The 27825-nt window shown below is 39.4% G+C and overlaps 1 protein-coding gene across 5 annotated transcripts in view; it reads right to left on the bottom strand.

Moving 5' to 3' along the window:
- Positions 1-27825, bottom strand: part of nxf1a (nuclear RNA export factor 1a) — a 48971-nt gene that overhangs the window by 7882 nt on the left and 13264 nt on the right. For 2 of the 5 annotated variants that reach the window (XM_062044227.1, XM_062044228.1), the window contains exons 3-17: positions 27145-27195; positions 21239-21458; positions 15290-15440; positions 15115-15198; positions 14417-14521; positions 14226-14306; positions 10819-10888; positions 7540-7628; positions 3561-3668; positions 3370-3479; positions 779-815; positions 625-693; positions 439-494; positions 259-366; positions 101-159 (exon numbers count right to left, since the gene is read on the bottom strand). In XM_062044227.1, coding sequence (XP_061900211.1) covers positions 101-159; positions 259-366; positions 439-494; positions 625-693; positions 779-815; positions 3370-3479; positions 3561-3668; positions 7540-7628; positions 10819-10888; positions 14226-14306; positions 14417-14521; positions 15115-15198; positions 15290-15440; positions 21239-21458; positions 27145-27195 — 1398 coding nt within the window. Of the gene's footprint in view, positions 1-100; positions 160-258; positions 367-438; positions 495-624; positions 694-778; positions 816-3369; positions 3480-3560; positions 3669-7539; positions 7629-10818; positions 10889-14225; positions 14307-14416; positions 14522-15114; positions 15199-15289; positions 15441-21238; positions 21459-27144; positions 27196-27262; positions 27476-27825 lie in introns of those variants that run through there. The other 3 variants (XM_062044229.1, XM_062044230.1, XM_062044231.1) reach the window with 2 other exon arrangements.

The following is a 27825-nucleotide window of genomic DNA, read 5'->3' as shown; positions in this document are numbered from 1 at the left end:
ACGGTATATCGCACAGAGACAAACCCGCGATATATCGAGTATATTCCGTATATCGCCCAGCCCTAAACAGATCCAAGTTAAACCAGATACGGTAACTCACTTAAGTCCTTGATCCTCTTCAGGTTTCGAGTGTCTTTGTGGTACTCTCCCAGACTGGACCTAAAAAAAGAGGGTCAACACACTTTCACTTCAACAGATTGACACAGGAAGGTGGCTTAAATATGATCAGTCCAAGTGTGCCTGGGTACATGTTCTTACCTGGAAGGGTTCTGGCTAGAGAAAGGGGTCGTCAGCGACAATGACGCTCCATCATGGTAAGCATCCAGAAGAGACTGTCTGTCCCCAGAATCATATATACTGTAGTACCTGAAACAATTATTCACGTTAGTTTTTGATTTTGCCTGGGAAGCACTAATAACAAAATTAAAGTCAACTCACTGTTGCAAGAATCGAAGGATGAGGCCCTTGATTTCATCTGAGCCAAAATAACTTCCCTGCGTTGGCAAACAAATGTCACATTGGAGACTACAGCCTTCTAATTGTTAAGTTATTTACATGAAATCCCCATGTCTGAGAACCTGTACTGAATGTCAGAACACATATAGCAAGTACTAGGCAACTGACCTTGCAGGGGGGGATTGTGGTGGGGCTTTCCACATCAAATCCAATGGGTGGAGGCAGGTCGTTTCCATCCTATTAGGAAGAGAAGAGAAAAAAAATAAATGTTACAAATGTGAGGGCTCACAATGAGATGGCTATGCAAATATAAAAGACTCACAAGTTTAAGCAGCCGAGGAAACCTCTCTCTCACAGCACTGTTATGAAAACATAATTCCAGAAAGTATTAGATTATCACAGAGTCAGCAACATGTCACAATCAGTCAGCCCTGTTGAACTTCTATCATTTGCTTCCAGCTACTAATGTATAATGCTGCTCACTGCCAGCTTGGAAATACAATTGGCAACAAATGTCCTGTAATATTCTGAATGTAAGCCAATCAATATACAAACTGGTAAAGAATGCACTTAAGATTCATGTGTCAACGTTTCTCCCAACCCAAAGTGCACTTACCCGCAGTATACTCACCCTCTCCCCCAATATGGACATGGGGAAGCGACACAACCACACTTTTCTAGAAGCACACACACACTCAAAACACACACAGAAAACCAGTCTACCACCAGACTCCAGCAGGCCTTTGTTTTTTGTCAAATAAAGCTTCAATCAGAGAGTGACGACAAAGACAATGGAAAAAGAAGTTGGACAAAAAAAATGACGACTTGACAAAAGCTTGTGAGAGGGAAAATATGAAGGTGAAGCACAGAGCAGAACTCAGCATGAGTAAGATTGTAGCTCCGGGATTATCCGCTAAAGAACCTGAGAAGACGGAAGATGGTTTCAGTGCAAGCTGGACCCAGCTCCCACTGCTCATCCAATAGCTCGGCCCCCTGCTGCTGACAAGACAAATCAGCTTCTTTTATCTTTATTCAACTGCTGTAATGGACTTCTGAGTCTGCTCTGCACAATGTTTGTTTAATCGTCACAGCCATCAGCTGCGTGGAAGAGGAAGTGTTTCAAGTTTCATGTGCCCTATTTCAGGTAAGACTGAACTTCAGTATTCAGTTCAGAAATATTTCCCCCTGTGGCTCTCTCAGGTGTATTCAACCAGCAGTCTGTTTCGATGAGAAGGAGCTGGCACAGAGGTTAGCACCTTCTTTCTTTAGCACATTGCTGCTCAATGATGAAGCATGTCCCCCTCAGCCCAACGACTTCACCTGTCAAGTCCCGCCTTCTCCATTTTGACTCGAGCCGTGAGGCTGCGCTCACAGGGACTGAGGCCGAGTAATCGTGACTGTGCCTGCCTTAGGTCGTCCCAAGGTTTGGAGGTGGGATCTTACCCGTCATAGGCTATCCAGCCTTCCATACTCGCCTGATACAGGAAGCCGAGTGGGCAAGGTGTTATGATTCGAGGGGAAGACACTGGCTGCATAATTTAGTAACTTCATCCATACATAAAGACTTGCGTCTTTTTCCATCTCTTGTATACAGAACCAGCAACACTGTTGTGTTGTGCTGCTCAAGCCCTTTATGACACTTTTTTCTAATAGCAGTTTACCATGTTATATAATAACAAAACCATCTACCTTCTCTAAGAGCAACAAATAAGTTAATAGTATGTTTGCATTGCTCTGTTGTTTATGGGGTGCCTGCAGAGGATTTCAGCAGGGAGGTCTGGGTACAGCATCACTGAGACCCTCAGCACAGCTTAGAATTGTTTTTTTTTTTCGTCAGAAGAAACATAGCTGGCCAAGAAAAGATGGCAGTCTGCATTAGGTTGAAAAAGGCTGAAAGGAAAGTTTATAAACAGTAAAAAGACACCACCAACTGGAAAAGAAAACATCAACCACCAGAGGTTGCAAGAAACGCTGCGTATATTGAAAAAAGGAAAGAAAAAAAAAAAGACTACTAAATAGGACTTTTGGAATTAATTACCAGTAATCTCCTGCAAAGATCTTTAGCTCCTTACACAAACTTCAAATTAACTAAACCAGTTGGCTTAGCACAATCCAATCATCCACATCAATTTTTACTGCTGCGTCACCAATAAAGATGTAACAAGAGACTTGTTACCATTAATAACTATACATTTTACTCACGACGGTTAGTATCAGTTTTGAAATTAAAATGATTGAAAAATCGTAATTGACAACTGCACTTTGATAAACGCAGACTGACTAGCGCAAACCTGCTAGCTTAAATGCTAACACGAAAACAAGAAACTATCTTTTCCCGTTAAGAAATGACATACCCCAATCTAAGCTTATAATCAAATTTGTCAGAGTAAGTAAGCTTTACAATTGTACACATTGAACCTACAAGCCGTGCTCTCTTAACACAGAGCTATCTTTCTAAACGAGACGGAGCTAATTTTACGTGCGTTCAAGGACCACAGAACAGAGTACGACACCACCACGCCCGGCAGAAATAATAATCAGCGATTTTATTTGTTATGCACTTTTCTTAAGGTGCGGCAATATTTTTCAACAATAAAAGCTTAGCCATTAAAACAGATCAAATACTAAGACATACACTAATAGTAACACAAAACATGCGAAAATAGCAGGTTTTCTAACTGTCAATTTATTTTAATTATTTTAAAAAACCAACCTGGTCAAAAACTAGTACTTTTTGAGCACATTCAACAATACCGTTATAATAACCGTGATCATTTTGGTTACTAACCATGATCATTTTTTCATATTGTTACATCCCTAGTTACCTAACGGCTTTATGTATGATTTTTATATATTTTTTTAAAAATCGAAGGTTCCCTTTATTTTGCTCACCCCCAGAAATTGTCCACTAACCTGACGTATGAGGTCTGGTCCTTGAAGAGGGTACACAAGGGGTTTCTGTTTAGCCACAGCTCCACCAGCTTCAGGCCTTTTACTTTGTCCAGTTCAAGGTCTGACTTTAACTACAAAATAACAGTGTGACAACAGGATGTTAAAACAAACAATAGTTACTGCAAAATACTACCATCGGTATCTAGTCTCACCTCATTGTGCGAAAGGTTGATGCTCTTCAGACTCGGCACTTTGGTCATCAATTGAGTAAATTCATCCAGTTTATGAATGCGATTGTTGCTCAGGTTCAAGCTGGCCAGCTAGTGAGGGGAGATAAGCCCATTGAGAAGAATATCAAGTACCCACTTTATGAGCATGCAGATCCAATATACACTAAAAAAGTTAAGGATACTTGGCTTCTGAGTGAAATTTCAGCATGAACCTAAAATTAATAGTACCCTTTTACTGGAGTTGTTTTTTGAGCTTCTTTAAACTTTTCAAAGTCCAACTGTTCAATGTCTTAGTACTTTCTGCACAACTTAGGAAAAAGTTGTTAGTTAGAAAAAGATGCTTCCAATATTTTTATTTGCAAACAGGAACTAAGTTACTTCACGAGAACCAAAAATGATCTGTCAAAATTATTACTAATAGGCAATTGTGTGTCCTTTTTACTGGATTAACAGTCTGCAATCTTTTGTTGTAATTTTCCACCAGTCTAACGTCTCTTGAGCAATACCAGCTTGTTCTTCTTTGGCAAATCAAAGCTCTGCAAGATTTGACATGAACCTTGGTCTTCAATTTCTCCCCAGAGTGTCGATGGGATTCAAGGCGGGGCTTTGTGCAGGAGGCCATTCAATAACATTCATTTTGGCCTTCTGGTGGTCGTTCTTCACCAGGAGTGACGGTGTTTTGGGTCGTTATCATTTTGGAAGACAAAGCGGAGACCCATACCCACTTTTGCGGCTGACTGCTTGAGGTTTTCCTTCAACATCTCTCTCTCTCTCTCTCATATATATATATATATATATATATATATATATATATATATATATATATATATATATATATATATATATATATATATATATATATATATATATATATATATATATATATATATATATATATATATATATATATATATATATATATATATACACACCTGTCGTTCTTCAGGATTCCCAGTTCCACATGCACTGATGCATCCTCACAGCATAATACTCCCACCACCATGTTTCATTGTGGGGACCGTGTTCTCTGTTTTGTATGACTCTCCCTTCTTTCTTCAAACATAAGTAGTGTCTGGTAGACAAAGAGCTTTCGTTTTCTTTCATCTGAGCAAAGGATATGCTTCTAGTATGCATAGTCTTTCTCTAGCTTGTCCTTACTATCTATCTATCTATCTATCTATTTACATACTTCAGCCTGGCTTAAAAGGTGTCTATTGCATAAGTGGAGTTTTTCATGTTCTGCAGCCTGACAGTCAGACTACAATTTCAGACTTAGCCAAGTCATTCACTCGTGTCTTGGCAGTGGTTCTGGGTTCTTTAGACATCTCTTATTAACTTTCTTTCCAGAGTCTTTCAAATCATTTATTTCCAACCTCTGCCAGGCTTGTTTTGTACCATGTTACTTTGAATTTGTCGATATTTCTCGCTCCAGTTCTTGACACTAGGAAACGCTGTATTAACTCTACCCATCTCCTGCTTTGTATGCATCAATCATTATTTTTCTTAAGTTTAAAATATTGTATTTGGCTTTTGGCATTATGCTTGCTGGGTCCTGAATAATCCACCCTCTTACAGAGTCAGTGTTCTAGAGACTTCAAATAGGTTCCATGGCTTCCAACATTTGGTGTCTTCAAACTGCTGGGAATTTTTAAGAGGGCTAATAATTGTGACTTGTCATTTTTGTTTTTTGTTAAATAACTTTTTCTGTGTGAAAATACAAATAATAGAAGCAGCCAAAACAAAAGTAGGATGCTCTTGCAAAAGCTGTGTTAAAAATGCATTGTCTCTTTAACAGCACTTGGGAAATACTTAATAGAAAAATATATTTTCATGGGAGGGCTAATAACTGACACATGCACTATAATAAATCTATATGTGCATGTATATTTTGCTGAGTGCACATTAATGAGAAATTGAAATGAACTTTGAGAAGAAAGTGTTTGTCATTTTTCCCATCATGCATTGCAGGGATTTAAAAGGGTGTCATTTTAGTTGTGTTGTGGTTAGACGTTTTTAATAATATCCACAAAGTTCAGCGAGCAAGTTGTGTTGTGTGACCATGTGTGTTGACTTGCGCAATGAACTATACATTATCTTCAGCACACACTAAAACGTAGCCCAGGAATAATTTTTTTTTAATCGCCTGGGCGCATTATAAAGCGCTTGAGGTTCATCATCTTATCCAAAACAGCTGACTGTGATTGGTGTCGGCGGGAGTGTCTTTCAAAGCCCATTTTAAAGCAGCTTTTTATCAATGTCGAGTAAAAGTAGCAGCATGTTTACGTTTAAACATACAATACATCCTCTTAGTGTGTTCAAAGCCAGCAAGCCAGTACCGTTTACCATTGTACTACAAAAATATTTGTGCACCACCATGACAGAAGAGAAAAAGAATTAAGTCTAAAATCAACACGCACACGCTGAGTAAATTTTTTTTGAAAGTATTCACCTTGGACATGATTTTTTAAAAGTGTGTGTTTTTAAGGACAAAAGCATTTGTTTACACGTGGACAGGACACTAAAAGGCAAAGAAAAGCATGAGTTTTTAAAGTATTCTGGTTTGCGTGGACATGGTCTGAGGTAGGGTTGGGTATCGAGTATCGATTGGAACCGGGACTAACTTTCTGATTCTCCCGGAATCGTTCAAAAGTTTAAATTTCGATTCCTAGTTTCGATACCCAGTCCGCCGACTGGAAAAAGAGAATAAGTCCGCCGACCGGAAGAAGAAGCCGCTGAACACCAACGAAGAAGCGCCCACCGCCGGAAGTGTTAGCATAGCCGAGCCTATGTAGCCAAGCGAGTCAGTCAAGCATGGATAGCGGGCGTCGGCGGTCGAAAGTGTGGCTTTATTTTACTAAAAAAAATGAAATATCGGCGAAATATAACACGTGCGACAGGACTGTTTCATGCTTAGGAGGGTGCACGTCGAACATGATGAAGCACCTCCGAGTTCATGAAGTACAAATATATGCATGTCCCGTCTTCGATGCGCTGCGCCGACCTTCCTCCTCCTGCTGTCAGATCTCGCTTTCTCCTATTTATGCGTTCAAGCTTCTTCCACACCCAGCGAACGTGTATTTTCCACAGCAGGAGACACTATCTGTCCAGAACGCTCACGCATCCTGCCTGAGAAGGCGGATATGGTCATTTTCCTAAACAAGAACTGTCTCTGATTTTATACTGTACCTGCTGCTAATCTGGACTGGGTTTTGCAAGTTGTTTCTTATTGTTTATTTGCTTTTCTGCACCAGGTTAGCCCATCAGTGGGAGCACGGTAACATGTTTAAGTACCTGCAGCATCATACACTTGTGTGTGTAAATGTGTTTTCATGAGGTTTCCTGCAGCATCATACACTTGTGTAAATGTGTTTTCGTGAGGTTTTCAAAAAAAGCTCTCTTGAGGAAAGTGTACCCCTGTGAAAATGTATTTATAATATTTATATTCAAGTTCATAGATTTGATATTTATATTCTAGTTGAAAACAGCCCTGTGAGGAATTTATAGTAAAGTTCATAAAAAGTTAATAGAATTAAAATTGATGGAGAATGTCAGACTATTTCATTCAGAAAAACTGTATGTAGGTTAGCTAGCTCATTTAAAATATCCTAAACTTTTTTTTGACCCTGACTCTTAAAAGAACCGGAATAGAGAATCGCCAGGAACCGGAATCGAAACAAAGAATCGGAATCGTTCGAATTCAAACGATACCCAACCCTAGTCTGAGGATCAGCTTTTTTCTGCAAGCTGTTAGACTGCTAAACTCTGAAGGTGCTCTGTAGCAATAACTACCCAATTGAACCAAGGAATGTATTGTTCCATTGATAGATCACATACATTTGCAAACTTAGCCTTTCGGCTCCTTGTTAAAAAAGTTGTGCTGAAACATTGAACACTCAAAAGGTAGAAGAAGGTCAAGTTCAGCTGTAAATGTTATGTAGTGCATTTCAGCATCATTATATACCTCTGGAATGTTCTCTTCGATAATCTTGATGACAGCTTCCATGTGTGTCTTCCTATTTAGGATGACTTCAACATTTTGGGATACCAAGTCTATCACAAACACAAAAAGAGAATGAACAAAATAGTGATTAAATGTATCAAACATTTGTTATTTGTCATGACGAGAGTGCCTCCACTGAATCGGGGTTAAATACTACATCACATTGGGGGAAAAAAATTCAGCGGCAGCTGGTTGCCGGAGTTCAATGCTCTTAAGTTTCCTCTGTGCTATTTGATATTTCCCTCTTGTTTTAATGTGTTTTGCCTGTTGGTTCGGGCCGCTTTGGGACTGTGCAACGAGTGGTGGCAGTTTCCTGACTTGTGGACTTTTGGATCTGCCTCGGTTGTTTGCGCTGGAGATCAGCTGCTGGCTCTCTCCCACACCGAAGTCTGTGTGGAGAGATCGGAGGGTTCCAGTGGAGATGCGTAGCCCCGCTCTCTCCCGCAACAGCCATACATTGCTGTTGCGGGAGAGAGAGCAGAGGTTTGTGCCGTGTTTGTCATCAGTTGTCATGGGAGACGTACGCACTCTCTACGGCGAGATGGATGAGCTTCGCTAAGTGCTGACTGGACGAGCATGGGGTAGGGATGTCCCGATCCAGGTTTTTGCACTTCCGATCCGATACCGATGTTGTTTTTGCACTTCCGATCCGATACTGGCCTTATCCGAGCATGTATTAAAGTTTAAAGTTATTTAGCCTACTTAGTTGTCAGATTCATGTTGAAAAGGGTTTTAGTACTCTTGATAACTAGCCAGCTGAATTAGGTGAGTTTGAATAATACACAAAGGAGATGTTGAAGTGCGGAGTTTCAAACACTCTTCATTTTCTAGTAGGGGACTTTTTTAAAAACTGGATCTGGATCAGCATTTCCCATGCCTTGCCGATACGCATTTTTTGGCAAATATCGGCGGCCGATCCGATCCGAATATCGGATCGGGACATCCCTAGCATGGGGTGGACACTGTGGTCTCCCTGGGCAGATTCGGTCATCTGCGTAAACTGGAAGTTTGCTGGGGCCTGGTGGGCAGCCTAGGACGGAGTCTGTCTTTTGGTCGCTTTGTTGGGTCTGTTCCTGTCTTTGGTTGTGCTGCCCCTACCCAAGCAGACAATGGCGTGGATCACCGCAGAGGCCACCGCCATGCACGTTGGTATTGAGAAAGCGTATTTGTTTCGTTGTTTCTTTATGCAATATGTACACTACCGTTCAAAAGTTTGGGGTCACCCAAACAATTTTGTGGAATAGCCTTAATTTCTAAGAACAAGAATAGACTGTCGAGTTTCAGATGAAAGTTCTTTTTCTGGCCATTTTGAGCGTTTAATTGACCCCACAAATGTGATGCTCCAGAAACTCAATCTTCTCAAAGGAAGGTCAGTTTTGTAGCTTCTGTAACGAGCTAAACTGGTTTCAGATGTGTGAACATGATTGCACAAGGGTTTTCTAATCATCAATTAGCCTTCTGAGCCAATGAGCAAACACATTGTACCATTAGAACACTGGAGTGATAGTTGCTGGAAATGGGCCTCTATACACCTATGTAGATATTGCACCGAAAACCAGACATTTGCAGCTAGAATAGTCATTTACCACATTAGCAATGTATAGAGTGTATTTCTTTAAAGTTAAAGGCCTACTGAAAGCCACTACTACCGACCACGCAGTCTGATAAGTTTATATATCAATGATGAAATCTTAACATTGCAACACATGCCAATACGGCCGGGTTAACTTATAAAGTGACATTTAAAATTTCCCGGGAAATATCCGGCTGAAACGTTGCGGTATGATGACGTATGCGCGTGACAAAGTCAGAGTAACGGAAGTTATGGTACCCCGTAGAACCCTATACAAAAAGCTCTGTTTTCATTTCATAATTCCACAGTATTCTGGACATCTTTTGCAATTTGTTTAATGAACAATGAAGGCTACAAAGAAGACAGTTGTAGTTAGGATCGGTGTATTAGCAGCGGACTACAGCAACACAACCAGGAGGACTTTGTTGGAGCGCTAGCCGCACTAGCCGCCGACCTCACCTAGACTTCCTACGTCTCCGGGCCGCCAAACGCATCGGGTGAAGTCCTTCGTCCTTCTGCCGATCGCTGGAACGCAGGTGAGCACGTTGATGAGCAGATGAGGGCTGCTTGGCGTAGGTGGAGAGCTAATGTTTTTAGCATAGCTCTGTGCGGTCCGGTTGCTAAGTTAGCTTCAATGGCGTCGTTAGCACAGCATTGTTAACCTTCGCCAGCCTGGAAAGCATTAACCGTGTATTTACATGTCCACGGTTTAATAGTATTGTTGATTTTCTATCTATCCTTCCAGTCAGGGTTTTTTTTTTTTTTCTATATGCAGTTAAAGCACGATGCTATCACGTTAGCTCGTAGCTAAAGCATTTCGCCGATGTATTGTCGTGGAGATAAAAGGCACTGAATGTCCATTTCGCGTTCTCGACTCATTTTCAAGAGGATATAGTATCCGAGGTGGTTTAAAATACAAATCCGTGATCCAAAATAGAAAAAGGAGAGTGTGGAATCCAATGAGCCAGCTTGTACCTAAGTTACGGTCAGAGCGAAAAAAGATACGTCCATCACTGCCTCTCAAGTCCTTCACTGTAACGTTCCTCATCTACCAATCTTTCATCCTCGCTCAAATTAATGGGGTAATCATCACTTTCTCGGTCCGAATCTCTCTCGCTCCATTGTAAACAATGGGGAATTGTGAGGAATCCTAGCTCCTGTGACGTCACGCTACTTCCGGTACAGGCAAGGCCTTTTTTTATCAGCGAGCAAAAGTTGCGAACTTTACCGTCGATTTTCTCTACTAAATCCTTTCAGCAAAAATATGGCAATATCGCGAAATAATCAAGTATGACACATAGAATGGATCTGCTATTCCCGTTTAATTAAAAAAAAAATTCAGTAGGCCTTTAAGACTAGTTTAAAGTTATCTTCATTGAAAAGTACAGTGATTTTCCTTCAAAAATAAGGACATTTCAATGTGACCCCAAACTTTTGAACAGTAGTGTATTTATTGTTCATTTATTTGTTGCATTATAATTTTGTTGTCGTATGTAAAAATGACGCAGCTGAAGTGTCAGCTGTTTGCATCAGCACTTTGCTCTTTCAATGTTTATTAATCTTTGCCTTTTGTTTTCACCTTATTTTTTGGGGACTTTTTTCATCTGCACTGCAAGAACAATTTCCCCATTGTGGGATAAATAAAATATATGAGAATGTGTACTTACCAGGGTCTGTGCGGATGTTGTTCAAGTCGAGAGCTTGTTGCGAGCCATCGAAACGTTTAGCCATACATTGCTGTAAGAGGGAACAAATAAACACTTAAAAGACACTAAAATGGGTTCTTGTGATAACAAAACAACAATAAGGTTCACAAAAGGCCTCGGCGATAAATCAATTTTATCGATAAATTCAAGTTTTTTTGTTGAAGACAGACAGACGCACGCAGTAACAGCACAACATGGCTAATGCAAACAAGATCGAGACGTTTGTTCCAAAGAACAAAATAGTGACGTTAGGTTTTGTGGAAACAGGTGTGGAGGAAATGACTACACGCTGCAAAGTTTGTTTAAAAAAGGCAGCAGTAAAAACAAACTAAATTAAGCCGAGTGGGGGTACTGCAACTCTTTACAAGGCAAACTAAAACAAACTCCAGGTAAAATGCAGCTTACTGTGGTGGAATTATTTACACAAGGTACCATCCATGTAAGATAAGAAGCACAGTGGAAAACAAATACTAAAGCCGTCAGTCTGCACGTCGCTTTAAGATTTGGTGCCCAAAAAGTGGAAAAGCCTACGTTTAGCCCCTTGATGAACTATATTTTTATTTACAAAAGTATTTTATTCAAGACAAAAGTTTTGCCTCCCAAAGGAAGCTACATTTAATAACTTTTATTGACAATGTATATTGATCAACATTTGAGCAAAAGCATCACAGTAAATATGCCAGAATTAGCTACAATCAGGCACATGAGCATCCTTTGAGGAAAAAAAAGAGAACCATTTTTTTATCGGCACAAAGTGCTGCCATTTACATTTGTCACATCAAAAATATACCTTTTCGCTAACTGGTTCCAGAACTAACAGTGTTGGGATTGTAATCATCCAAATATGATTAGCAGTAGGGCTGGGAGATATATCGAATATGTTGGATATTCCCTGGGTTTGTGTCTGTGCAATATAGAAAATGACTACATGGTGATATTGGAGTATACGTTCTCACGCAGTTGCTTTTAGCTGCGGGCATTACACTACAGGCTTTTCTCACGCTTTCTTGTCTCTCCTTCTCACAGAGACATAAAACAAGCGCACCTTCTAACATACGTCAGATACTGTCGCGCGTGCAACGTCAAACGCACTCACGGAGCGGAGAGGTAGCGGCATGGTAACGTTAGCTGTGATGCTAGCGGAGCCATACGAGTGGTAATACGAGAGAAAGAAGGTGTGAATCTGGTAACACATGAAGGAAGAATTAATTCCCAGGATAACAGCAGGGGGTCCATCGTCTGGCGGTGGTTTGGCTTCAAGCGGGAAGATGTTGAACAGACAACTGAATTATGTCAAGTATGCGGCAAAAAGTAGCAGCACTGCTAATTTGTAGCTTTTGAAAAGTCACCCGCTAGAGAATGATGAGAGCTTGAAACTCTGCATGTCAACATCTGCGTTCGGTGCCACACCAACAAAATGCCCAAGCAACCATTTCCAGATCAACACCGTATGAAACAAATAGTCAACAACAGAAGGAGATAACGTCCGCAGTAACCTACCACATAGCGAAGGACATACACTATTTGATTTCCTATTATGCAGCTCATTTTTATTTGACACTTATTGAAATATCTTGTGTGACATCATGCACAAAAGTGCACTTTATTTGTTTTAAACTATTGTAGTGGCGTTCTGTACAAAAAGTGCACTTAAGTTTTCTTTTGATATGTCATCTTAGTGACAGCATGCACAAAAGTGCACTAATAGCTTGTTTTAAAATGTCTGACAATCTTGCACTTTCTGTTTTGGAAATGACATGAATGTTTGTGCCACTGCTTAATAACTGTTTAATAAATACACTTTTGCTAAATTGACTTAGTTGTGATTTCCCTCTCTGCATGAAAGTTTAAAATGAGCATGTATTAATGCAGTATGAAGAAGAATGTTTTAATGTAGACACATAGAATCATCATACTGCTGTGATTATATGCATCAAGTGTTCATTCCAGGCTAAGGCAAAATATGGAGATATATATCGTGTATCGTGATATGGCCTAAAAATATTGAGATATTAATAAAGGGTCATATCGCCCAGCCCTAATTAGCAGCAAAGTAGAAAGCCACAACAGAACGTGGCACTTGAGAGCGAATGCAGGCGAATAAGTAAGCTAGCTGGATGATTCCAACTAGTAAGCCCTGATTGTCTCCCAGTCCTGCAGCTCAGTGCAGCCTTTAGGCAAGAAGAACAGCGAGTACCTGCGGCTGAAGTGAGCGTTCAACTAATTTAGTTTGGATCCTATTTTTTTGCTATTTCACTAAAAAAAAACCAGGGTAGGTTTTGACGCAAGAATGAATGCTTAAAACCACAGATTTCCACATACACCAGACATCTCACATCCTGTACAATAGCTACATTTCATCTGTTGAGTTTTTTGAAAATCATTTTATACAAAGTCCAATTTATATCTGTTCTAAAAAGAACCCACTTAATAAAAAAATTAATTTTGCAGAGTGTAAGATGCAGTATCTTTTCAAACTTTTTTATCAAATAAAAGCGATTTGATTTGAATTTGTTCTGTCATTTGTATTCATTGTTTTCTTTGAAAAAATTAGGGGAGGGGTGGGGGAATTGTAAATCAAATTTTTGTGAAAAATGTTGGAAATTTGATTTTTTAGGCCATATCCCCTAGACCAGGCCTGGGCAATTATTTTGACTTGGGGGCCACATTTAGAGAAAAAAATGTGTCTGGCGGCAGGTATATCTATTTTTAGGAACACTAATACAAAACCTCACAATAATGTCTGATTGAATGCTAAAAACGTTATGACAGACCGCCTTAAAAAACGTAATGGAATTTTAAATGTTTCTATAAACGATAAAACACTGAATATTGACAAAATATGAATGTCACACCCCCTTTCGATCGACATATTTTACAATTAAGTGAAACGCAACAATCAGTGAAATATGAACGCGAAGGGTACAAAATAAACCCACCTACAATCTGATATATCACTAAGCTTAAGAACTTTGTTGTGAAAATCTCCTTCCGCGTCTGTGGAAACGCTTTCCGCCCACACTTCTCGGTGCCTCGTCTGAGCTACTGTGACGTAGATTACCATAGTAACTAATTAGATTACCATAGTAACTGGTTTATCATCCATAAGCGCAGATTTCAACCATTGAAATACTTTGTATAGTTCAAGACTTACGGTCATTAGAAAACATCACTGCACATCATAATGGCAGCTACAGTTTCCATCTTAAAGATCTATAAAAATTATTTGGGAATGTCCAGCGGACCAGATTGAAAAGCTTAATGGGCCGCATGTGGCCCCCGGGCCTTAATTTGCCCAGGTCTGACCTAGACCTAGTTCACATGGTAATTATGAATTCCTTTAAAAAGATCAGTGAATTTTGACTTACTTTCAGATGTTCCATGTCTTCAGGCTTCAGGTCAGATAAGAGGAAGTTAGGTGGATTGCTGGTATTGACATGAACTTCCACCTTCAGGAAATGGTTATCATATTAGTAAATGGAGACCATGTTTACAAATTCAACAAAAGTCTAGGAAATCAATTCGACTTTCTGTAAGTCAAAACAGTCAAATAACTTACCTTATAACCATTTGTGTCTGTGATTTTGTGTGAGCATTTATGCAAAGCAGTGGCTGCAGTGGAATCGTCGAGATAGAAATGAGCTCTGCTATGGTCAACGTGGTACTAGAGAGCAAAACAAAAGACATAAAAACAAATGAAAACATTTCTTTATTAGAATAGGAACTTTACCTTGACTAATAGTTAATATATCTAGTAGTTGTTGCATGTTTCTTTTTTTCTTGCATTGAACAAAGAGCACAATCCACCAAGTCAAATTCCTTGTGTGTTAATTTAACCTCTAAAGGCTTAGTGGCCACATGTGTGGACAGCACCTTTTAGCTATTATTTCCAAAATTGTGTACACTACTGAATTGGGGTCTTATGGCCGCTTATGTGGACACTTATACTGCCATCTGGTGGTGTCAGAAGAGTATAACATACAATGGAATTTGGAAAAAAAAAAAGCGTAAAAATAAGAATTAGCATGTCACTAAACATGAAGTACACATTTGTGTACTTATGGACTAAGTACATCATATCAAAAGATGATTCTTAGTTTTTATTCTAATTAGGGTCCAATAAGCCCAAATAGCAAACAGAAATTAAAAAAGCATGTAAACAAACAGCTTGGGCCTTAAGAGGTTTTAAACATACTTGGCTAATAAATCTGATTCTGATTCACAAAATGTAGACAATATTAAATTTCTGAGCCTCACCTGAATGGGTGTGTAGCGTACTGAGCAGATGTTCTGAAGTGCCGTTAATAACCATTTCTTGTCATATTTTTTGCCATGTGGGATCTATCAAACAGATAAGTAGCACAGACATGAAGACAATGTGCAAAAACACAACAAAAAGGTTCAGATAGTTCTGTAGTGACGTAATACGTACGGTTACTTTGTACCAGCCTGAACGGTTTGCGCCACCACCAATGCCTCCTCCACCCCTGTTCCCTCTAAAGCCTCCTCTCCCACCTTTGCCTTGTCGCCTGTCTCTTTCAAAGCGCCCTTCTCCTTTTCGAAAAGCCCTTCCGTAGGGGTTACTATTGAGAAAAAAAAGAGACAATGCAATTACCGTAGTTAAAACATTTATAATTTTGTTGATTTTACATCTTTTAAAATGTCAAGAATTCCTCTAATACTGGAAGATGGGAAAACCTTATTACACATGGTACGTTTAAATAAAAAATCAATCCTCCCAACTGCTCTGCTGTTGATCTCTCCGTCTGACCACATGATTGTTTCATTCCAGTCTGTCACTATCCAAAATGATGTCATTAGTCATGTCTTATATCTTTCCACAACATCAAACACAATCTAGCACTTCTCTAAAAAGTCTATAATAATAATACATTTTATTTATAGTGTAATGGCCATAGGGGTCCATCGATGTGTACATATATAATAAATATTGCCAGTCACAATTAACTTGTGCTCAGCTGGGAAAAGAAGTATATATATACTTATGTCATCCATTTACCTAATATTATGAACTGTTACAGGCGTATTCAATAATCATGCTAATATTAAAAATGTAAGTTAATAGAATGTGGGGATATAAAAGGCATTTGGTGCTATCAGACCGGGCGGAAGCGGAAATTGACGTCACACACCACCTGGAGCACCTGTCAGCTACAGCGTTTTTGCTACGGAGCCACTGCATGGAAGGATCCTCATATTTTTGACCGTTTTTGTGGACTTACCATTGGCCTGTGGAGAATTGGGACGAACAGAGTCTCTTACCAGGAGAACTTAGAGTTGGATGCGCGGTGCCGTGAGTACGCTGCGGCTTCCAAACATTTGATCGCTTGCCCGTACGTGCATGCCGCTATGTGCACAGTGTTTCCCATAAACTGCCAAGATACCTGTGGCGGTGGGGGCGTGGTCACCATGACATCATTGAGTAATTTGCATAATTGACTACAATGATATGATTTTCTCTAAAAAGGCTAAAAAAAATGTATACTTACTAATTAATAACAGTTTTGTTTTAAACGTCCATCCATCCATCCATTTTACAATATAATTACAACACTTTATGAACATATTTATATACAGATTTGAACAATAAGTTATTCACTGAAATATATTTATTAATTGTGGTTCTTACAAAAAATATATCTTATAAAAATATAAAAGCTAAAATGTCTCTTAAAGCTCTGCCCCTTTAATTAGTGCATACTAAATAATTTAACTTTAGCCTACTACTACAACCATATTATTTACCAGCAACATAAAGTGAAACAGAGGCAGAGGTGTCCTGCCACAGTCAGTAATAAATAATCAGAAAACAGTAGTGGTGGTAGATAGACACAGAGCTTCATCAAACATCTGATCCACTGAACAAAGAGCTCCAAAAATGTTGATCCTACACTTCTCTTTTGTAAAGTAAATCTGAACAGTAGATATGGGCATCTACATCAACTATATGATTTGCCTGAGAAGCTGGACAGGACAAAAAAATAAATAAAATAAATAAATACAAATCTATTTGTGGCGGCCTTAATTCTTTTGTGGCGGGCCGACACAAATAAATGAATGTGTGGGAAACACTGGTGCATGTCACGTACGTAACTTTAGGGATTTTGGGGAAATATATGTGCTGTATTAACTTTGGGGAGGTGAACTGCACTTTGGGCTGTGGGATTGAGTGTATTGTGCAGGTGTTTGAGTTGTATTGGCGGGTTATATGGACGGGAGGGGGGAGGTGTTTGTTATGCGGGATTAATTTGTTGCATATTAAATATAAGCCTGATTGTGTTGTGGCTAATAGTTATATATGTCTTGTGTTTATTTATTTTTTTAGTCGTTCCCAGCTGAATATCAGGTCCCACCCGTGACTGCTTCATTTGCGTAGTGGCAGCGACACCCGGAGAACTTGGTGCGTTTGTTACAATAGAACACTTTCCAAAAATTCAGAGATGCTTTACAGGGTCAAAAACCATAGCACAAGAAAAACTTAAATTTGGGGGGACGGGACTGTCACAACTTCAGCTGGAGCAGATTTCTAAAAGAACAGATGCACCATGCCCATATCTGCAATACAAAGACCACTCTCATCAGCCAAATCTAAATATTTTTCTGATAAAATCACTTCCGGGAACACCAGGGTCCTGTTCCTACTCATCCACTACTCAGCCATTCAGTTCAGTCAGTCAATGCAGTACCAATACCATTCATCCCCCCTTTCTTCTGGTGTTCCCCAGGGCCGAGATTTTCTGTTGATATAACATCCATTTCCACTGTTACGTGGATGACACCCAGATGTACGTTTTTTTGCCAAACACTCTTCCACTCTCTCACCGTCCTCCCTCTGTGCCCGTTCACAGCAAATCAAATCATGGTTCACTTTTAATTTTCTCAAATTGAATCAGGCATGTCAGCACCCTTTTAGAAAAAAAACCCAACATATTTATCGACATGAAGTTCAAGCTCAAAGAAATGGTTGACAATCAAGACAAAATTTCATGCAATTGAGTGCATCTTTACACGATATTCACGTTTTCTACAGGTATTAGCAAGTCTAATTTAATGTTTTAATGCAATTTTTAATACCCCTTAAAAAAATTGTCTTACTGTATATGGTTATTATATATAGTCAAAAGCTTACAATTGTCTGTATACACACAATATATATTTTTGAAATAGTTTTACTTCTGTAAATACACTACTACCACAGAGAAATGAGCCTGTGCTTACTGTATGTAACAGTAGGATTTCACTACTAAACATTTCATATTGATCTCCTTCGGCCTTTGGGGCCACTTTACCCGCATAACACTCCTAAGATGATCCTTGTATAGTTGTGCAAGTGTTTGTGGGATTCCAGCATCTTTTTACACAGACTTATCCCGGATTTTGGACTTTTACAGTATCATTCCATTCACTTCAACCACAATGTTTACAAACGCTTCCCTCCTCCTCGATGGCTCCACATGGCCCTGAACACTTTACAATTTTCCATCCACCGGCTTCAAGCAATCTGGAGCCACAAATTGCTGAACTTGCAAGTAATTCGGCTTTGCTGTGGGCTTTCGTTCAGTTTTCTCCGCTGCTATGCTAAACTGTAACACCACACAGCTGCGCATGCAAAGGACATTTTATGTTGTGCCCGATCCATTCTGACCAAGCAGCGCTTTAGTTCCTTTTTGTAGTTACGTTATAGCGTATTTAAAAGCAAGACTGAAGTGTTTTAAATAAAAGTTACGTAATTAGATTTTTAAGACCTTTCCAAATCGTACTTAAGACCGTTTGGGAAAACTTTAGACTTTTTAAGACCTTAAATTCATTCAAATTGTTGGATTTAGAAATAATTTGTAATACTTTAACACCCTGGTTACTACATTGCATATATACCCACAGTATGTATATAAAACCCTTATTGGAAGTGTTTGGATGTTTTTAGAGCGCTTTATAGTAGGACTGGGCGATTATATGACCGTGATTCATTTGAGTTTGATCATGGTGATCAGCTGGTAGCATATTTCCTCAATCAAACATGGCGGATATGTCTGTTAGTAGTTACCGCAGTAGTAAACCCTAGGGAAGCAACCATGTTTGGTATAATCCTGCAAGGAACAATCCAACTGAATGCACTGTGATTCTGTGTTTTTGTACATTTGCGTGTGTGTGCGTGACCTCCTGTTCCACCGTCACACAAGTGAGGCTCGTCACGATCTAATGGATGTTCTAACAGCGTTGTGCCTCTTCCCTTTACACAGCTGGAAGTGCAGCCCAAAAGCACAAAATAAATAAATATGACTAACAATCGCATAGAAGTTGAAAGTCAACATTGAGAAAGAGTAACAACTTTACTTTTACTATCTGCTGCAGCTCACCAGTAATCCTGACCCTAATTGTGGACTTGCAGGCACTTAGAACATCTATGTGGAAAAGCGCTATACAGTACAAGTATAATCCATTTATTGTATTGGTTCCGACTAAGAGAATCAACACACCCCTACTTTCATCCGATCAAAATGAAACTGCACTTTGGTGTATTTTCATTCCATATAATATACAGAATTTGGGTTTTAAAATCTTCACAATCTGGGTCACCGCTTGTTGTGTACCAAAGCACTGGTGGAAAGCACTGATGTATACAAGTAATTAAAGGATACAAATAATAATTTACCATTTGAAAGTGTTGTTTAGTAAATGTTAACTTGAAATAAGTATAATCTCAATTATACTTTGTTTATTGCAGAATACTTGTGATGAAAAACTAAATAACTTTGAGAGGCAACTTCGCCCCCACAAAATGTACCGAAAAAGAAGCAAACCCGTGGCCGTAAAACCAGGCACGGACCGTAGCGTGGGTTCCTGTATTGTTACAACTCTAGTAAGCACAAGAACAAAATGACAGTTGTCAGCTGTTAGCATATATTACCTGAATTAAACAAGTTGTAAATGTTTGTTACAAGATACAGCAGTAATAAACAGTAGGGGTATGGTACGCTGTATAATCCTGCACAGGACAATCCGTTTTAATAATATACTTATATTTTTTTCCAATCGTGATATTAATCGAGATCAGATATGAAAAAATTAATCGTGATAATTTTAGAACCAAACCTAGAACTAACATGAATAGAACATCAGCATCAATGCCGCATTTTAAAACCGGCGGTATTACTTTATCAATCAATCAATCAATGTTTATTTATATAGCCCTAAATCACAAGTGTCTCAAAGGGCTGTACAAGCCACAACGACATCCTCGGTACAGAGCCCACATACGGGCAAGGAAAACTCACCCCAGTGGGACGTCAATGTGAATGACTATGAGAAACCTTGGAGAGGACCGCATATGTGGGTAACCCCCCCCCCCTCTAGGGGAGACCGAAAGCAATGGATGTCGAGTGGGTCTGACATAATATTGTGGAAGTCCAACACATCAGCGAAAGTCCAGTCCATAGTGGGGCCAGCAGGAACCATCCCGAGTGGAGACGGGTCAGCAGCGTAGAGATGTCCCCATCTGATGGACAGGCTAGCGAGCAGGAACCATCCCGAGTGGAGAAGGGTCAGCAGCGTAGAGATGTCCCCATCTGATGGACAGGCTAGCTGTCCACCCCGGGTTGGGAGCAGAGTACTTTATATAACATATGTAAAAAATATCTATGCTTGGACGTTTGTCCATCGATTCATTAATTGCCCACAATCTAATGGAGATGTATTGGAGAATCAAATTGTCCCCACCTTTACAGTACAGCAACCCTGAGAGCCTTTTAGGCATGTAATGATAAATAGCAAAATGATAGACTGCGATAAAACTCTAGATGGTTAGTATCACCGTTTTTAATTAAAATTATCGCAAAACCGTGATTGATAACCGCACTTTGATAAACAGACTGGTGACACTCTTTTACTGGCAAACCAGCACGCACAAACTCAGCCTTTCCCATTAAAAACGACTTACCCCCAACTAAACTTGCACACACATTGCTGAGCAACCAAGGTATTCAATTGTGCACATTGAACCCATAGGCTGTGCTCTCTTGGCACAGAATAACCAATCAGTAACAGTAAAATCTCTACAAATGAAAACAGAAGAAGATAAACATAACATGGCTCTTAAGAAGCCAGAACAATATTTAATGTTTCTTATGCCAAAAAAGTAAATCTATGTAATTTATTAAATACAACTTAGTATAAAAATTTCACAGCACATTCAACAATACTGTGATATTAATGATAATCGAGGTACAAAATGTTCATATTGTTATGTCCCTAGTACCTTGAAAGCCACTATACAAAATAAATGTATTATTAGAATTAAATTGATAAAAAAGATACACTGCCCAATCCTAAATCAACCCTAGCATAAATAAGCCGTACTTACAATCTGTTTTGGGTGTTGTCCGGAGTGGTATCATTCATCGTTACATCTCCATCAGGGTCGTCTAGTCTGGACCGTGGTCCAGGACCCCCGAAGCCTCCGCCTTGGCCCCCGCCTTGGCCCCCACGTTGGCGGTCTCTGCGGGAGCGATCATACGACCGGCCCTTATTGGAGCCTTTACCTTTTCGGCTGCGAAAAGTTGGTGCGGTTCGATCATCGTGTTCTGAAAGACAATGTAAATCAAGTTAGCATTATAATCTCAAAAATCACCCATGAATCAAGTTCTTATAGTTACAGTCGTGGTCAAAAGTGTACATACACTTATAAAGAACATAATTTCATGGATGTCTTGAGTTCCCAATCATCCCTACAACTCTTATTATTTTGTGATAGAGTGATTGGAGCACACACTTGTTGGTCACAAAAAACATTCATGAAGTTTGCTTCTTTTATGAATTTATAATGGGTCTACTGAAAATGGGAGCAAATCTGCTAGGTCAAAAGTATACATACAGCAATGTTAATATTTGCTTACATGTCTCTTGGCAAGTTTCACTGCAATAAGACACTTTTGGTAGCCATCCACAAGCTTCTGCTTGAATTTTTGACCACTCCTCTTCACAAAATTGGTGCAGTTCAGCTAAATGTGTTGGTTTTCTGACATGGAATTGTTTCTTCAGCATTGTCCACACGTTAAGTCAGGACTTTGGGAAGGCCATTCTAAAACCTTCATTCTAGCCTGATTTAGCCATTCCTTACTACTTTTGACGTGTGTTTGGGGTCATTGTCCTGTTGGAACACCCAACTGTGTCCAAGACCCAACCTCCGGGCTGATGATTTTAGCTTGTCCTGAAGCATTTGGAGGTAATCCTCCTTTTTCATTTCCCCACTAACTCTCTGTAAAGCACCAGTTCCATTGGCAGCAAAACAGGCCCAGAGCATAATACTACCACCACCACCATGCTTGACGGTAGGAATGGTGTTCCTGGGATTAAAGGCCTCACCTTTTCTCCTCCAAACATATTGCTGGGCATTGTGGCCAAACAACTCAATTTTTTTTTCATCTGACCACAGAACTTTCTTTCAGAAGGTCTTATCTTTGTCCATGTGATGTCAGATGAAACAAAACAAAATTGAGCTGTTTGGCCACAATACACAGCCATATTTTTGAAGGATAAAAGTTGAGGCCTTTAATCCCAGGAACACCATTCCTACCGTCAAGCATGGTGGTGGTAGTATTATGCTCTGGGCCTGTTTTTCTGCCAAAAGAACTGCTGCTTTACAGAGAGTAAATGGGACAACGAAAAAGGAGGATTACCTCCAAATTCTTCAGGACAAGCTAAAATCATCAGCCCGGAGGTTGGGTCTTGGACACAGTTGGGTGTTCCAAAGGACAATGACCCCAAACACACATCAAAAGTGGTAAAGGAATGGCTAAATCAGGCTACAATGAAGGTTTTAGAATGGCCTTCCCAAAGTCCTGACTTAAACGTGTGGACAATGCTGAAGAAACAAGTCCATGTCAGAAAACCAACATTTAGCTAAACTGCACCAATTTTGTCAAGAGGAGTGGTCAAAAACTCAAGCAGAAGCTTGTGGATGGCTACCAAAAGCGCTTTATTGTAAGCAAATATTAACATTTGGTTAAGATTAATGTTGGAGCCTAAATTATGTTTAAATTAATTTACATTTTATGGAAGGTTCTGTACGTTTATTCAGCCAAAAGGGGACTATTTACTTTATGTAAATAATACGAAAATGTATATATTGCATGCTTAGAATAATTATAAGGTAGACTTTATTTGTAATTATTACATTTGTCTGAATAATTTGATGACATACTATTTTATACTGCTTTAATACAGTGAAGATTACCTAACTGTTCAATTGCATATATGGCGGAAGGATCTGTGTGGTGATATGGTTTGGACACAATGTATTATGGGTAATGGCAGTCAGATATGGTGGAATCGAGCCACACAGATTTTTGACCTTACCCTTACTTTCTAACTGTAACAAACTCGCTTTATTTTGCCATTCATTTGTTCCCACATCATTTATTGTTTTACGTTTTTGAAGGATTAAGTTGACAAGTAAACGATACAAAACGTTTTGTTTGTTGTTGCTGCAGCAGGAGAAAGTAGAGGAGCGTCAAGCTAAGGCTTCATTAGGAAACTACAATTAAGATTTGGTCACATTTCCAGTAGACCCATAATAAATTCATAATAGGACCAAACTTCATGAATATTTTTTGTAACCAACAAGTATGTGCTCCAATCACTCTATCACAAAAAAATAAGAGTTGCAGAAATGATTGGAAAATCAAGACAGCCATGACATTATGTTCTTTACAAGTGTATGTACACTTTTGACCACGACTGTATGTATACCCAACAAAGTTAGTTTATAAAAACAAAACACCAATCCAGAAAAAGTACTAGATTGTCACGTGAGAGTTAAGTTTAGACATGGTAGCATTTTATGTTTCACGCAGGTTTAAATCTGGGTGAAGTCATAAATGTGAAAAAGTCTGACCAGAACGTTGAGAGTCAGAGAGTGACTGTGTAAACCAGTGTTTTTCAACCACTGTAACGCGGCACACTAGTGTACCGTGAGATATTGTCTGGTGTGCCGTGGGAGATGATGTAATTTCACCTAATTGGGTTAAAAATATTTTTTGCAAACCAGTAATTATAATCCGCAGATGTGCCGTTATTGAGTGTCTGTGCTGTCTAGAGATCGGCAGAATAACCGTGTAATACTCTTCCATATCAGTAGGTGGCAGCAGGTAGCTAATTGCTTTGTAGATGTCGGGAACATGGTTTGTCGTGATCACAATATGCGGACGACAGCGGGAGGCAGTGTGCAGGTAAAAAGGTATCTAACGCTTAAACCAAAAATAAACAAAAGGCAAGTGCCGCTAAGAAAAGGCATTGAAGCTTAGGGATGGCTATGCAAAACGAAGCTAAAACTGAGCTAGCTGCTAAGTAAACAAAAACAGAATGCTGGACGACAGCAAAGACTTACAGCGTGTGGAGCAGCAGACGGCGTCCACAAAGTACATCCGTACATGACATGACAATGAACAACAAAATAGGCGCGCAAGACAAGAACTAAAACACTACACACAGGAAAACAGCAAAAAAGTCCAAATAAGTCAGGGCGTGATGTGACAGGTGGTGACATTGATTGATTGATTGATTGAGACTTTTATTAGCAGATTGCACTACAGTACATATTCCATACAATTGACCACTAAATGGTAACACCCGAATAAGTTTTTCAACTTGTTTAAGTCGGGGTCCACGTTAACCAATTCATGGTATAAATATATACTATCAGCATAATACAGTCATCACACAAGTTAATCATCAGAGTATATACATTGAATTATTTCCAAACAGTTTGGAAAGAGGACACGTGAAACAAGGGTGCAGATACAAATAGATGGGGTGGATATTGAAAGGGTTTTTGAAATAAAATTCCTTGGAGTTACAATTGACGATCAAATTAACTGGAAATCACATATAAAACATGTACAATATAAGCTGTCAAGAAGCATCTCAGTAATAAATAAAGCAAAGCAGGTTCTGGATCACAAATCACTCCACATTCTTTACTGTTCATTAGTTTTACCATATTTAACCTACTGTGTGGAAGTCTGGGGGAATAATTATAAAAGCTCATTAAATTCAATAACTATACTTCAGAAAAGAGCTGTACGGATCATCAACAAGGTTGGATATCTGGACCATACTCACTCACTATTCTTACAGTCAAAAATATTGAAATTTAAACTATATTATTTTTTATCAAACTGCACAAATAATGTATGAAGCCAAAATAAATAAACTCCCAGGAAGCATTCAAAAATTGTTCAGCACACGAGAGGGCGGGTATAATTTAAGGGGGAATTTACATTTCAAAATGCTTAGTTATAGAACGACCATTAAAAGTTTTTGTATTTCAATTTGTGGAGTGAAATTATGGAATGGTTTGAATGATGAGTTACAGCAATGTCCAAACATAAACCAGTTTAAAAAGAAGTATAAGTACATGGTATTCCAGAGGTACAGAGATGAAGAAGGGCTTTGATATTGGGTTGTTTGTGTTACAGAAGAGTGTGGGGCTGCCCATTGAGGCAGTGGTGTTGTTGTGGTGGCATGATACCATTTCCATGATCACTAGTGGTAATGATGTGGCTATGTATGTGTGTGGTGTGCATATGTATGTATATATCTATGATGTATGTACAAGTTCATTAAGTTTGTACATTGAGTGAATAGGTAGTTCTAGCTCAGAGTAATTTATGATTTAAAGAAAAGGGGTGGGATTAAATAAGTGTAAACTTCTTCTCACTCCTTTTCAAATATGTAAAAAAAGAAAAAGAATGTCCAATGCTCATTTGTTTGTTTTTTATTCTCCATTGTTTTCATTTTGTTATAATGGCTGTTAAGGCTATAGCACTGTATTGGATCAGGCTTGCTCTTGTTTTTATGCATATTTGAAATAAAAATATATCAATCAATCAATCAATTTACAATCCGGGGAGTGGGATGTGGAGGGGGTTGGGGCACGGGGGTTAGGTTTGGTTGATATCAGCACTTCAGTCATCAACAATTATATCATCTGAGAAATGGACATTGTAACAGTGTAGGTCTGACTTCGTAGGATATGTACAGCGAGCAGTGAACATAGTGAGCTCAGAAAGCATAAGAACAAGTACAGTATTTACATTTGATTAATTACAATCCGGGGAGGAGAGATGTGGTGGTGGGAAGGTGTTAGTCTAGGGTTGTAGTTGCCTGGAGGTGTTCTTTTAGTGCGGTTTTGAAGGAGGGTAGAGATGCCCTTTTTTGTACACCTGTTGGGAGTGCATTCCATATTGATGTGGCATAGAAGGAGAATGAGTTAAGACCTTTGTTAGATCGGAATCTGGTGTTGTGGTTATGGTGGTCATTTACGTTATGGAAGTAGTTTGACATGTACTTCGGTATCAGGGAGGTGTAGCGGATTTTATAGACTTGGCTCAGTGCAAGTTGTTTTACTCTGTCCTCCACCCTGAGCCAGCCCACTTTGGAGAAGTGGGTAGGAGTGAAGTGTGATCTGGGGTGGAGGTCTGGAAGTAACCCGACTAGCTTGTCCTGGGATGTTTGGAGTCTAGATTTGAGGGTTTTGGAGGTGCATGCGTAACCGAAAAAGGGTTGAATGAGAGTTCCCGCTAGAATCTTCATGGTGCTTTTGTTGACCAGAGAGGAGATTCTGTAGAGAAATCGTGTTCGTTGGTTGACCTTTTTGATTACCTAGGTTGCCATTTTATCACAGGAAAGATTAGCCTCTAGAAGGGAACCTAGGTAGGTGACCTCATCTTTCCTGGTGATAACAATGTCACCCACTTTAACAGTGAAGTCATTGACTTTCTTAAGGTTGATTTGGGACCCAAATGGGATGGATTCCGTTTTACCAAAGTGTATGGATAGCTTATTGTCAGCGAGCCAGGTGCAAATACTACAGAGTTCGGCACTTAAGTACACCTACTTTGAGACAAGAGCTATGGTGATGCATGCTTAGAATCCATATCCAACAATTGCGAGGACAACTTTTTACTGTCGATATCGGCTGCTGAGTTTTATTTTTTAACGTTTTCTGCTGGTGGTGTGCCTCGAGATTTTTTCAATGACAAAAATGTGTTTTGGCTCAGAAAAGGTTGAAAAACACTGGTGTAGACTAATGTGTAGAAATATACATCTGTATGAATATTCACCTGACAAAGGACGTGTTATTACAGTGTGCAATGTGGCTAGGTCACGTTCGTCAGACGGGTGATTATACAACAACGACGTAACTTCAGCGTTGGAATAATAAGAGCTTGTGGAGCATAGAGTCAAAAAAGGAAACATTTGTTTTACCTCCTGGAGTCATGAAAGCAGTGCATGTAACTTCTCTTGTCAGCATAGAGCCTGATCAAAGAAGGTGCCAGAGGAGAAGTAGTGTAAGGTTAATGCAGCACAAAACAATGTTACTCACCAAAGTAATGACTCCCTTCTGACATATTTTGGCGAGAGCGTCGGCTAGTAAGATACAAACAGTCGAAAGGTACACAGTTACACCGTTGATGGATAAGCAACTGAAAAGCCAGACGCCACAAAGAAAAAGTGGGCCGTTGCCTCGCTAACCACGTAGCTTGACTTAGCTCGCTAACTAGCTTCGGCTCGAAGCCGGAAGTGAGGACATTCCTTTTCCGGTTAACGAAAATGGCGGATTCTGTTCAAACACGAGTCGTCTTAAAAACACGACGCAATACATCGGGCATTGACACTGTATACATGTATGTAGTACATTTATGCACAATAATAAACAGTACGGACTTTGCGCGCATCGTAACCGAATGGGCCAAAAACTTCGAACAGCGTTGTCACGCTAAATTTCTTCCCATTACAAAAACCTTCCTATCCCCCATTTACTTCCGGGGTCATTTCCTCTTACGTCATTGACAGCGATCGATAGCACTTCGGCTTTGACTGCCCGTCGCTGTTTTTTTAAAAAATTTTTATAATATAGCGTTAACAAAACGTCTGTATTAATCGGAC

The sequence above is a fragment of the Entelurus aequoreus genome, linkage group LG04, assembly GCF_033978785.1.
Source record: "Entelurus aequoreus isolate RoL-2023_Sb linkage group LG04, RoL_Eaeq_v1.1, whole genome shotgun sequence".
Taxonomy (NCBI): Eukaryota; Metazoa; Chordata; class Actinopteri; order Syngnathiformes; family Syngnathidae; genus Entelurus; species Entelurus aequoreus.
This window is presented reverse-complemented; position numbering and strand designations above follow the sequence as displayed.